Here is a 13,743-nt window from a genome sequence, read left to right as displayed (position 1 = left end):
GAGAAGTTATGCCATTTTGTTTCATGTTGTTTCAAAGTTCAAGTGCTGGTTTTAAACATTTAATGAATAAAAGTGTGCAAAACCAAGTTGAGTTGTTTTGAGCAGGAATTTTAGTTGGAAAGAGTTGTCTGATACTGAGCCTGTGTTAACTGGGGGGCACAATACCCCAAATGTTTCACTGGGACCCAGCGTTCATTGCTTTTGGTTAAGCCTTCTTAACTGAACTGCATTTTCCTTCAGGTGACTTTTTTAGTTTTAGTTTGCACAGAAGGTGCTGCACAGATAACATACCTGTTCTGGGTAGAAATTCTGAGGAAATGTCTGGTGAAATACAAAGTAGTTTAGTATTGCCCTGGGATTCCTCACTGCAGAGGTAACAATGAATGACAATCTCTGTTCAATCAAACTGTTACTGGGGTGCAATTTTTCCTGGTTTGGATCCACTTCAGCTTTATTAGGGGATGCCAGTCAAATAATGAGGAAAGTGATATTTACTTACTGGCTGTGCTCGCTGTCCAATTCTCCAGGGTGCCCTGTTGTCCCCAAGTATTACTACGTGCCTGCTGACTTTGTGGAGCTGGAGAAGAAGAGCCCTGGCAGCCAGAGGAGGTTCCCCAGTAACAACGGGCGTGACGGGAAGCTGTTCCTGTGGGGCCAGGCCGTGTACATCATTGCCAAGCTGCTGGGTGAGAGCTGAGCACCTGCAGCAGCTGTGCACTCTGTGTTCCTCTTGAATCTGAACAACATTCTGGCTTGAGTTTTGAATGGACCTTGAGTGGCTTGTGTGTCCTCTGTCAGGCAAAAATTGCTTTGCAGTCTTTTTTTTTTTTTTATGCCGCCTACTATAAAGCTTAGTGGAATATTTCATAGAGTACTGAAAATCTAAATAAGATGATAGATTTATTTTTTTTCCTGGCTTTCCCTCTTATTTCTCTTTCTTCATGACAGAATATATTAATGTGATGCTTTCTGGGTTAACTGTATCAGCTGCACCTCTACAGTAATGTTTGTAAGTGATTTATAGCATTGAATTAAAATTATTGACTGTTTTAATCAAGACAGGTCGAAACTTTGAATAGCTGCAGTCTCAGAGAAAGTTAATGATCTATTCTTGTGTTATTTTTACCCTTTTAAAAAGAAGAAACTGTATGAGCAATTGAAAGTGTGTATCAAAGTCTGACCATTGAAGGTTGTTACGGTGCATTTCAGTCACAAACGAACTCTCAGTCTTACTTGAAGTGATTTTATTATAGGCTAATGCATAAAGAGTGGTTAATCCAGAAAAATCTTCACAGTTGGGTTTTTTCTTTAGGATTTCTTGTAGGAGAAAGATTTATTTTAACATGATCAGCAGGTAATCAGTAGATGGAGTTCTGGAAACTATTTTTCCCACCGAAGGGAAACAGGCTATTGGTAACAAAAATGAGAAAAATTGAAGGGGAGTTTAAAAATTCAGCAGTTGGCAAGAACAGTGGATTTCTCTTCAGCTATGGAGGGACAGGGTATGTCTGGTGCTCCACCTGTTGGTTTTGCTGTATTCCTTGCAAAATTCCTCTTTTAGCCAATGTTTCAAAGGAAATGCAGGCAATCCCACTGTTAATTAAAAAACTAATTTATCTTCTAAGTGTATTAGCCAAGTAATTCTCCAGTGTGTGTGTGTGTAGGTATACTGTAGTAGTTATACTAGTATTGATCTTATGAATATTTGTGTATTTCTGTACCTGCAGAATGCTGGTTAAATAAATTCTATTTATAGTTTGCTAACTGTTATTTGTGTAACATAACATTCTTGTGTTTCCGTTCTTTGCTGAACATTCTTACACACTGCTTTTTCTAAATAGTTGTGCTAAATCTTTTTTTGAAATGTTGTCTTTAGTAACTGTTTCCTTTATTGTTTCAAAACTTTTTTTCCACTTTATTTGCTACTTTTCATTCACCCTCTCTTTTTTTCCCCAAAATATTCAAAATTTCAATGTAATTTTTTCCCGCTTCTGTCATAATCCTTGCAAACAAGGTTTGGAGATCTTACAGCAATGTGTTCACCACTGGTTATATGAGGAACTCCATTTACTCATACTAATTTAGAATTGGTGCATTCAATTTTGCTCCTTACTGGTGAAAACCTACCTGAATAACAATCTTGTCCTTGATGAAAGTGTTTGTGTGTTACTTCGCTTGTTGGTGGCTGCTAATTAAGCGGAAGCCTGGCTCCAAATACTTTGATATCTGGGAAGGTATTGGTTTCCCATTTCATTATCCATTCAGAAATCATTGTGTTGCCTCCAGGGTATCAATTAATTTGTGTTTGTTCAGCCTTCTCACTCCTGCTGTGTAGGCAGCACACAGTATCACCTTTGTAGCTCCTGCTGCTGTCTCTGGGCCTGGGCTCTGCCTCTTGAGGTCCAAATATTTCTAAATGCAGCAACACGAACCTGAGTCAATTCTTACCCTCCCACAGAGGGGCAAACAGAAATAGGGAAGTCAAAATTTTGATCCTTCTTACAAATGCTCCAAGTAATAGAGGCAGTGAAAGTGCCTGTGTGTCACTGTTGGAAGGCACCCCATGTTGATGCAACTGAAAAACTTGTTTATGAAGAAAAAAAGCATGTGTTTTGCAGGTAGTGATGCTGTTTTTCACAGAATTTCCTTCTTGCTTTGGATGAGGAGGTTTGTAAAACCTTTATGTTAAGGTCCCCATTTTGGAGTAAGGGAAAGGAATCTCAGGTATTCAGCTGAACTGAAAATTCACTCAGTCTTTTGTTTAGTAGCTCTCTTTCCTTTGTTTTTCCTTAGAATTTTTGTATCTTGTTCTGTGGATTCAGTGCTGCCTGGAACTAAGAGTTTTAGTAATATTTTTATAGACCAAATGGATTGAATGTTGTCAGCTTCTGCTGATGCAGATAAGGAGCTAACAAAGGAATCTGCTTTTGCAGTCCAATACTTGTATTTGTGATAATGGTGATGAATATTCACTAGGAGTTAGCTTGTTTTATATTAGTCTATTGATACAGTTCTTTAAATATGAAATTATTCTGACCATGTATTTTAATTACTGAGCAATGTAAATCAGTGTTAAAACCAGTGGGAATAGAACATATATCCTGGAAACCTCTCGTTTTTAAGAACTATGAGGCAGAGCCCATTGATCTTGAAATCATTTGGTTAATTTATTTCATTGCATCAGCAGTATTTCACATAATTCAAGTAGTTTCCATTCCTTTAGCCAGCATAAGAATTCTGTGTGGACTGGAGCTTAGATGAGTGGTTTGCTCAGATGTGGTTTGGTAATTCATGTGTCAGTATATTAATCTATTGTTCATAGCAATCTTCTATCATCTAGCTTTGCTTGGGTTTGTGTTCATGGATCATGGCCCTGCAGGAGCAGTGCAGAGCCAGGAACAGGGTCCTCTCCTGGGGGCAGTCCAGCTGCATGGTCCCAGCAGGAGGCTGAGGACAGGACAGCATCCAGGGCTGGCAGAGCTCCCAGCAGCAGAAGTTCTGGCAGGGCTTCCCCCTGTGCTGCCCAGCCAGGGCCCCTCACTGCTGCCCGTAGGTTTGCTCCCCACTGCCCCATTACTTTGTGCAGTCCTAGCCCTGGCAAGCTTCAGGCAGGGCATATTTTGAGCTTTAAGCTGTTGCCTTCATTTACTCTGTGGTGTAGCATTCAGAAACATTCTGATCAAGGCAGAGCTGGTTTTCTCATGGAGCTGAGTGGAGCCATGAGTCATTCCTGGTTTAGATTAATACCTTATTCCCTTGTGTTGGGGCTTTTAAGAATAGGTACAAAATTGTTGACTTTGAGATAGAAGAGATGAGAATGTGTTTTGACTTACTCTGTAGCAGAAATTAGATGAAGTTTGGACAGTTTCCTGTCAAAATACAATTTTGGCAGGGGAATGCTTATTTTAAGGGTATAATAGCTCATACTAGATTATGAACCTGTATTCAAGGAATTTGCTGAAACTTTTTAATAGTATATTTTTATTGGAGGGCTTAATTTTTTTTTAAGGAGAGGGTTAAAATACTGGGGTTTTAGGTTTGGTAGGGTTTCTCCACCCTCCATGTAAAAAACACCACATAGACTTTGCTAGTTTTCAAATACCTTTAGTTAGGTTTTTTTTTCACAATTTCTTTGTGAGATACCATACTGAGAGATACCTTTATCTCTTGTCCTTTCCAGGATTCAAGTCATGTGATTACCTTGAGATAGAGGCTGTCTGCTTTTCTTCAAAGCTAAACAATTTTTGATGGTCATTAAGTTTATAGTTAAAGCTCTAGAGTAATTCCATGGTTGTGAATTAAGGGCTTTTTACGTGACTTGTGTTGTGGAGTATGTTGTCTGCATCTAATCTACTAACATACCTTTGTGAGCAAATAAAGGTTTGGTTTTATATACTACAGTATTGTAATTAGCTGTAGCAAGAACAATGCTTGAGTCACTCATTTTAAAATTAATGGAATTCTGAATTTTTCAGAATGTGCTTTTATAAGTCAATCTAAAACAAAGCAGAACCAACTACAACACACAAGTTGACATGACTTCTTCACAAAAGCTGCAGAAAGTACTCAAGTCATTCTGTATTTTTATTGTCATTTGCTTTCAGCTGATAAATTAGTGAGTCCTAAAGATCTCGACCCCATTGGCCGGTATGTACCCCCCGAGGACCAGCGGAACATCAGCATGAGATTTTCAAATCAGGTAAGCATTAGCTTAGTATTACAATATTTTTACAGGAAAATTGTCATCTAAGTGCTCTAATATTGCAGCAAGGAAAGTATTCAATGTGTGTACATTTTCTGAATTGCTGGAGGAGTGCTTTTAAAAGGAAGATTATAACAGCTGCAGTTTTGGGGAAGTGATGCACATTTGCCTTCAAATTAAGTGATGCAGTCAAAATGATAGATAAAATGTATGTTTAAATAGGTGCTAATAAGTATGTGTCTTTGAGTTATGTCAGGAAGGCAAGAATGAGCCTGCTTTTCTTACGCCTTCAAAGTAATTTCAACTGCAACATATTAATATTTTTTGTATTCAGAGCTCCTAAGAGCTACAAGGATGAGGTTCTTTTTTTGGTGTGGTTGAGACACCATCCCTGGAGGTATTTAAAGGATGTGCAGATGTGGCATTTACGAACAGGGTTCAGTGGTGGGTTTAGGAGTGTTGGGTCAATGGTTGGACTGGATGATTGTGAAGGTCCTTTCCAGGCTTAATGATTCTGTGATTCCATGTGCTCCTGTATTTGGATTAAATGCATGGCAGGAGTGAGTGACCAGGGATGGGGACTTCTTGAAACACAGTTAATTCAAATCTGTAGTGGATGGGATAGCAAGATATGAACATGTCTGTATGTAGGGGAGTTCTTTTATTAAAGAGGTAAGAACTGTGTGTATGGAAATGTGTACTAAAAGATGTGTTTCAGCCTTTTTTATTTCTTGGTATGAGGCATGTATATTTAAGAAGTTCCTTGTTCAGCATGGTGAATTTGTTATTGAAGCATAAAAGATGAAGTATTTATCTTAAGATTCACTCCAAGTTCAGAACTGAAGAATGTTTTTCTTGTTCTATCCAAATGCTGCTTATCCCCTCAGTTTCCTACTATTTCCTGTTACCAAGGTAATTCATGTGCCTGGCTGTTGGTTCATTCATAATGAGACTTTCATTGTTCACAGTGCAGCACTTGTGCCATGTTCCTGTGAGATAATGAAAGCTCAGTGATGTCATTTGTTCCTGGTTTCTCTGTTTGTTCTTACATCATGGGATTATGAATGTGACAGAACCTGGGAGCTGCTGGCCCTTGTAGGGGTGCCCTCAGGAGGAGCCTGTACTGAGTCAGGGTTGCTGCAGCCCATCCAATTCCTCTTTCTTTGATTCTTCAAACCAGTCACTTTTAATATGCCACAGCTGAGCACTTTGAAGAAGATGAGGCTTTGTTCTAAAGGCACTCTATGACTCATCAGGAAATGTCTTAGTAGAAAAGTATTTTTACTGCTATTTGGGGTACCCAGTATGTGATAGGCAATTTCCACATCCTCAGAGAGAAATAGCCTCTGCCCTGAGAGCTTCCCAAAACTGAGAATAAATAATACAATGGTAATTTATTTTCTCTTAACGTACTCATTGAGGGCCACTTACTGAGTCACTAAAGAACTTAGTAAAATGCAGCTACCCGGTAAAATTCAGCAATGTAATAGGGACTTCAAAAGTCAACAGTGTTGAATGCATTGAAAATAACTTAAACAGCTGCATTTTGATATTTTACTTCATCTGCAGACAATGCATGAAGAAGGAAGGCAATTCTGGGCATGCCTAGGTCTGCTTATAGCTCTGTTCTTCCCAGTGGTGATATTCCTTTGCCATAGATGACTGTGCACGTGTTTCTTCAATATGTAAATGACAAAACTATCCAAGATGTGGTTCCCAGTGTGGGTTAGAAGGAAGGGATGCCCTTCTGAGTTAGTGAGAAATGGAGCCTCTGGCATCAGGCCTTTGGCATTGCAGCCTCTGAGCAGCAGTGTGACAGAGATGGTGACCAGAAGGGTTCATGTCCCGGTAAGGCCAGCCAGGTGGTTGTGGAATTTCTTTGGGATTGTTTGTACTGAAACAGCTGCTGAAGTATTTTGGGTGGTTTTACTGCTACAGCAGTATCAGGGCAAAATGTTCCTTCATGCAGATGTCAAATGGGTCATCATTAAGAGAAGGTTAAAGATGCAAAAATGTCCTGACATGACTCAGGTGAGCTGTATCAGCAAAGGTCTTCAAGTTCCAGCCAAGAGTCTTGAGTTTGGCTTTTTTTAATCCACATTTTAGATTTGTTTAAACAGTTTGTCTGAATATTTGATTATGCCATTTTATCTAATTGAGCTAATTTATGCAAAATCAGTATCTAGTATTTGCCTTAAAGTGCAGGGAAAATGACTAAAAATACCATACAAAATGAGAACACAGCACATCTTAATGATGTCTTTAGAAATCAAAAGTAGTTTCTTCTCTTTAATGATGTCTTCTCTTTTCCATATAGCTAAAGAATTTCAGTTAAATTGAACAGAAAAGTATTTCCACTTGTATTAAATTTTATTCCTGTAAGCCATAAACAAGGATACACAAAACTTTCAAATACCCATGTATATAAATTTTGTTGTGATACAGTATTTTGGCAGGAGATGTACCAAAAAGAAGGCTTTTAAAATTTTTATTTGAAACTCTGTGCTGAGTAAATATTTCTTCAAGAAATGTGTTTTCCATGTAGGCATATTTTCATACTGTGGTTGCATTGACTATAAACTCTAAACACTTGCCACTGAAAAAATGTGATTAATTTAATATATTTGTGGCTTTGGTGCCTCTATAAAAATATGTTCGATACCCACATAATAGTGTAGATTTAAGCAAGCAATGGAAAGTATTTAAAATATGCCAACCTTACTTTTACAGCTTGGAAGCATCAATGAAAAATTAGGCAAAGGAAAGTAAGGTAATATAGACCCCCAAAGGCAAAAGTGCTATGAAAACTGTATATATAACTATGTATAATTACAGCTGTGAGTGCATCAGAAAATCAGATCAGAGGACAATCTCATTGCTTGTGGAAAACTGAGGCATCAGTTGAGCAGTACAGTAAAAACCTAATGGCCACTAATATTAATTTGGTCTGTTTATAGTTTGAAGGAAATGTTTTTTCTCCTAATTCAATGCCAAAACCCCCTATTTTCCACTTTCAGGAGGCTGTGTTCATATGCCCTTGGGCAAGTGCCAGTGTGGTGCCAGAGCAGGGCTGCCTTTGCTAGGTTTTTTTAGTCTGTGTTCCAAAGCACAATGAGGTCTAACAGCAGTCAGAGAGGTTCTTTCTCCTCTGCTTTGCAGTCCTAATGGTCAGCTTAGAGCCCATTCAGGAATTTAAAAAAAAAAAAAAATTGAATCATCCATACTCTGTTTGCTTTGAAAGGAGATAATGCAGGGAATTCTCGTTCAGGGTGACTCTGTAGAACTGGATTCCTTAGAAGAGCTTATTTTGTTACTTCTCTTTACTGTCTCCAGATTTGGGAGAGATTATAACTCAGTCTGGGTTGTTGCATTCTGTTTTGGGAGGATGTAGTGTGGAGGAGGGCCTGGATGGTAACAATAATGTTTGAGAAATGAGGAAGGGTGGGGGTTTTTTGGAATTGTTTTGTATTTTACTGGCACATGTGAAAGACGGTTTATTGCTGTCTCATGTTTAATTTCATTTTTAACAAAAAATCATAATCTGATTAAATTGCCAGAGTAGGACTATTTTATCTTCTGAGTTAAGTTGAAATATGTGTTTACGGTTACAATTAATTGACTGAATTCTCTGCATGTGATGACTGTATTCTTTTAATGTTTTGCTGTGTGGAGTTAGCAATCATTTGTAAGGATTTCATTTCAGTTACTGGGAATTAAGATGAATGCCTATTGATGAAGAGAATTGGGAAGAGAATATTCAAAATAATAGACTGCTTTTTTTTTTTATTTTCAGGGAAATAGATAACGTGTAAAGAGGGAACTAAAATTATTAATTGTAGGTAGACTGAGATAATTTAAGATTTTTTATGTTTAGGATTAGAGCATGTCTAATTTGGATGGAACCATATTGGATGATTTGTTTTGTCATATTAATTATAAACATATTCTTGCTTTCATTCCTGTTAATTCAATTGTCTACCACAGTTAACACAATTCTAAACCTCCAAACACTCTCTTGGAATTTGAGGCACATAGGTGTGCTGTGTTTGATTTCAGGGGTCTGGTGTGTCAGTGCCAATGGGCACAGGGTGGTCAGCAGTGGTCAGTGCTGCCAGAGCAGCTCTGTGACCATTGGGTTGTGGGTCAGGAGCAGCCAGGTGGGTCATGGGGGTGCAGTGCAGTCTCTCCTGTTGTGAGCTGTTTCCGTTGGCCTCTCCTCGCTCCGTGTGCTCGGAAAGCCCGGTGGGTACCATTTCCATCGGGGCTCTTCAATGCTCTGCCCCCTCTCTCACATGCTCACAATGAATGGGGTTTTTTCAGAGTTCTGAGGTTTCCTGGCAGTGTAAAGCAGAAAGGCACAGTGGTAACATCTGTGCAGAGAGAGTGCAGCAAAAGGCTGATACTGAGCTGCTTTCTCTGCTTGTGCCAGGAAAGGAGTAAGGGATTTTTCCCTTTATCCTACCTCCAACAGTTTATAACCTTGTTAAAAACTATGATTTTTTTTTTTTTTTTAAGTTCTTCTTTTTGGAGAGGAAGAACAACTAATCAGTCTTTTATCTTGTTCTTCTGAGGTATATTTATCATCTGCACAGCATGCAGAATGCAGCTGAAACCGACCCTTCTGCCAAGGATCCAAGGTGGAAACACAAGGCAGGAGGGGGAGCCTGGGCAGGGGGGCTGTTGTGGTGTCTCAGGGAGACAGTGATTGATGTTATGGGAATCTGAGCTGGCCTTATTAGACAAATGAGAAAGCCAAGACATTAAAATGGAACTTCTAACAACAACCAGATTTATTTAGTGGAATATTTAGCAGTTTAATGCTTTTCCGTATCTCTTTTTTTAAAAATATACAGGAAATGCTATCTAGCACAATCATTGTTGGAAAGGGTGACTTACATTTTGAGTGTTTTATCTGTTATTTTGATCTGTGTTTCTCTAGGCCCCTACTTGTGATCCTCCAGGCTGTGACATGTCAAATGACAGTGAAAGTAACTTTCTGTTTAATGTTGCAGCAATCCTGTAGTTGTGCTGCAATGATAGTTACATTTTTCCCACAATACTTTGAAAGATCTAGTAGTTTTTAACACAGACTTTGTGTTGTGCCAGCTGTGCATTTGTGTAGTCTTGGCCTGTGTTAGAACCACCATTTAATGCTGTAAATGAATCCTGTCCTTGGCTGTGTGTGAGAGGCAGAACTCATGGGTTATATACGTTTTACAGGCTATGGTTACACAGTCCTGCTAAGTTCTTTATTTAGAGGGTAATAATTGAGTCTGAACTTGAAGACCACTGCCCAGGTTAGATGACAGGCTGTCTACAAATCAATAGTCTTGGAAGGGGCTCTCTCATTTTCAGGTGGGGTATTTGTTTTATACACAATGATTATGGCCGAGTTTTGGGTTGAGTTTTCCTACTGTTCATATTAATGCAAGTGATAGCACAATGATCTTATTCTGAGCATGAAAATCTTTTAATGTCACTTCCAACTTCTTCATCTGGTGTCTTTGTGCATATACTTTCATCAGAAACTTATTCCATGTGGCAAAAAGTCCAAAATTTTTAGTGCAAATGTGTTGCTGACAGACTTCTGGGAGAATGTTACCAAGAATTTCTTCTGCAAATCCCTGAGATCTTTATTGATACCAAGGCTCACAGATGCCTGAGCAAGCAATTGTTCCCTCTGAACTTCTTGTTCTGAATCTTTGTCTACCCTTCTATCATCACAAAAAATGCTGTCCTTTTATACAATTGATAGAAGATGTGTTTAATTTCTGTCATTCATGTTCTGGTAGTCTCTATTCAAAAGCAGGCAAGAAACATTTTTAGCAATGAAAATGTGAGCTGCTCTTTAGTTCTGTCATTTTACAGCCAGTGAATGCCAGAGGAGTGAACAAGGACTAGGGTGGTTGTTCATAGCTCATTCTGCCAGTGACAGAAAAGGTGCATTCGAGACCCAGGGAGTCAAGTCAATGATCTCACCTAGCATGTTGAATTCACTCCTATTTGCATGGCTTCCTGATGTAAAATGCTAGTATTTATTTCAAACATGAAGTGTCTGTGTAATAATGCAAGGAAATGCAGTTGTCCTCTGTAAAATGTAATATGTCTTTCATGTCACTAAAGAACAGCTGTCTGATGACAATTTTTCAGAGTAAAGGGTTGAAATCATCAGGTCATTATTCATAAGTGAATTTTATTGTTTACCCAAAAAGCTGAATAATTTCACTCATAAAAAAATTATGTATCAAACCTTTAGGTCATATTAGGCATATAGGAGATATATTGATTGGATAAATTCTAAATTTTTGTATGAAATAAAATGTTTTCCCCATGTAGTTCTTCTTAATTAAAGAAACGCCCAAACTAATCCAAAAAGTATAATGATTACCAGAAGTCTATTTATTACTAATTCCCAAAATTGTGTCTTGCAGAGTATTACTGGTAGTATTCCTGTAGTCTTGAGGTTTACAAATCTTTCAATTTGCTCACACCATAAAAGAAAGCAATGCAGACAGTGGTGTCTGTCATAGCTGGGAATTGTTTAAATAGCTGTTGTCCCTGGTCATGCTATATTGAGTAAAATCTTTAGTTAGCAATGCTAGTTATGATTTTCTCATTTTTTTCTAGGGTCCTTTAGAAAATGATGTGGTGGTACATGTGGCCCTGATAGCAGAAAGCCAGCGGTATGTATTTACTTTTGTTAAGTACCTATATATTAAGGAAGGGTTGAACAATACATCTGAAATGGTGTAGAATAAAATACTGCTACTTGTATATATGTGCTGCCAAGAGAATTGTTAAAACTATTCTGTGATTTGTCATTAAATTTATCCGTATTTCATTTCTAGCCTCCAAGTTTTTCTGAACACATATGGAATCCAAACTCAGACCCCCCAGCAGGTGGAACCAATTCAGATATGGGCTCAGAAAGAACTTGTCAAAGTAAGGAATTCTGCATTTAAAATGATTAATCCATCTGTATATTTCTTTTGTAAAAATAAGGATTTATATCAAGCTATTACCCTTGTATCTCCCTAAGCTGTTACCTACATTTTTGTGTTCTCCTCATGCAGTTGCAAGGTGTGCTGGCACTGGAAGTTACAGATGCCTGGAGCTTTCAGGGGAACGTGGGAGCCCATGTGTTCTATATTATCTGATTAGCTTATTGCCTGAGCCACTTTCAAAGTATAATGAATGAATAATAAAATTTTAATAATATTAGTAGGTTGGTAAACTAAATGAATCTCAATGGAGAAACAAGCAAATGAGCAGTAGTCAAAGAAATGGGTTAATGCAGTAGGCACAAACCATCATAGGATTTCATAGTGCAGCCCCTGTAACAGGCATTATCCACATCTCTGTCACTGTTTTCCCTTGGATTGACTATATCCAGGAAGTTTTGGTTTTGAAATCCTTTTTGGTTTAACTCTTTTTGCTGAGCACATTTAAAATCCCACAGTCAGAAATTACTGGGATGAAGGATCATCTTCAGGATCCCCTTCATCCTCCCTGAAGGCCTTGTTTTCTATAGGGACAAGAAGTCTCCTGAGGGACTTGACTCACAGTCCTAGGCTGGCCCTTCTAGTCCTGTTTGTAGATCAGGTCCACAAAGCTCCTGTCTAGCCTTGTGTTGTGCAATGGTCTCACACAAGAGCGATGAATGTCTGGGGGCAGTGCAGTGACAAACTCTCGTTTGTCAGTCCCGAGGTAGGACAGACCACGCACCGTGTGGGGCTCTCCCTCAGAAATCAAGTCACATGGCCAATGCCATGATCTGGATCAGGAGTCTGTAGGACACAGGAAAAAAGTAAACTCAAAAATAGAGAATATAGTGATATATTTCAGGTCTCGTAAGTTTGCAAGGATAACAGGTGTACTAAACCTGGCTGTGGCTTATTCAGAAAAATGCTTACCCTAAATAATGGCTGCCACTAACACTTGAGAAGTACTGAAACAGAGAGAAGAGAAATATCCATGTTTCCATTCATCCTTGTTCATTTCTGAACCCATTTTTACTCACTAGCTTTCTTGATAATATATTCCAAAATATGTTCTCTTTGTCTGTATCTGTCCTGGAATTCTGTACCTGAAACTTCGGTTTAACAAATGACTACTCCATAACTTTACCATAGAAGTATATATTGTCTCTGTCATCCATCACTTCTTTAGTTTCCCTGACAAAAAGATGAGACCTTCATTAAGTTTTATTATCAATTAAATTCCTATCTATGAAAATGTCTGTGTTAGGATTTATTTTTCTAAAGCTGTTGAGATATCTGGCAATTCTGACACTTCCCTTATCCTCATGATGGGTAGGTACATCTGCCTCATCAAAATTTACTTTTCAAAGAATGCCATAAAAATATTAATTCATCTGCTACAACACCTCTTCCTAATGGGCTTCTAATAAAGGCTCTAATAAGAGCTGTGAAGTAGAGAGAGTGTTTGGGGTGTTATGAGAACTGGGTTTGATCTCTGGGCTTATGCCAATAATCAGTATGAACCAAAAAGCAAATAAACAAAAACTCTGGTATTATTTGTCATCCTTTGTGGGGAGAGGAAGCCAGTGATGGAGAAGTCATTGTATTTTGGGGAACAGAAGGTTGATCCATGGAAAATATGGATCTCAGTATTTCCTACACTGGTGCTGTCAGTTCTAAGGAGTATTTAATTTAATCAGAAACCTCTGAACTGCTCTAAGTAGCACATGATAACAGTTTAAATCTCTGGACTTACTAACAGGCACGTGTCCAAAAAAGCGCTGTAAAACAAATGGATCGGGATTGAAAGTAGAACTTGAAGTCAAGTAAACATATCCACAAAGTGGAGAGAGAAAGAAGAGATAAACAATAAAATGGGACAAGACACACGTAATACATAGGAAAACGTACATCTGGAGTGGAAGTATAGCACAGGAGAGGAGCAGAATACCCCTGGCATGAACTGAGAGGAGGAAAGGGAGCACAGAAACAGATGGTGTGCAAGACCACTGCAGTTTGGTTCATGCTCATAAATCAACCCAACAGCCCAGTCTGCTTTCA

At 38.5% G+C, this 13,743-nt stretch overlaps 1 protein-coding gene across 6 annotated transcripts in view; it reads left to right on the top strand.

The window, feature by feature from the left end:
* PHKB (phosphorylase kinase regulatory subunit beta) overlaps positions 1 to 13,743 on the top strand; it is a 72,411-nt gene that overhangs the window by 33,253 nt on the left and 25,415 nt on the right. For all 6 annotated transcript variants that reach the window (XM_048316630.1, XM_048316628.1, XM_048316627.1 and 3 more), the window contains 4 exons: positions 528 to 686; positions 4,605 to 4,699; positions 11,330 to 11,385; positions 11,551 to 11,644. In XM_048316630.1, coding sequence (XP_048172587.1) covers positions 528 to 686; positions 4,605 to 4,699; positions 11,330 to 11,385; positions 11,551 to 11,644 — 404 coding nt within the window. The remainder of the gene's footprint in view (positions 1 to 527; positions 687 to 4,604; positions 4,700 to 11,329; positions 11,386 to 11,550; positions 11,645 to 13,743) is intronic.

The sequence above is a fragment of the Corvus hawaiiensis genome, chromosome 12 (assembly GCF_020740725.1).
Source record: "Corvus hawaiiensis isolate bCorHaw1 chromosome 12, bCorHaw1.pri.cur, whole genome shotgun sequence".
Lineage (NCBI taxonomy): Eukaryota > Metazoa > Chordata > Aves > Passeriformes > Corvidae > Corvus > Corvus hawaiiensis.
The sequence above is the reverse complement of the archived record's forward strand: the minus strand, read 5'-3'. Positions and strand labels throughout refer to the sequence as shown.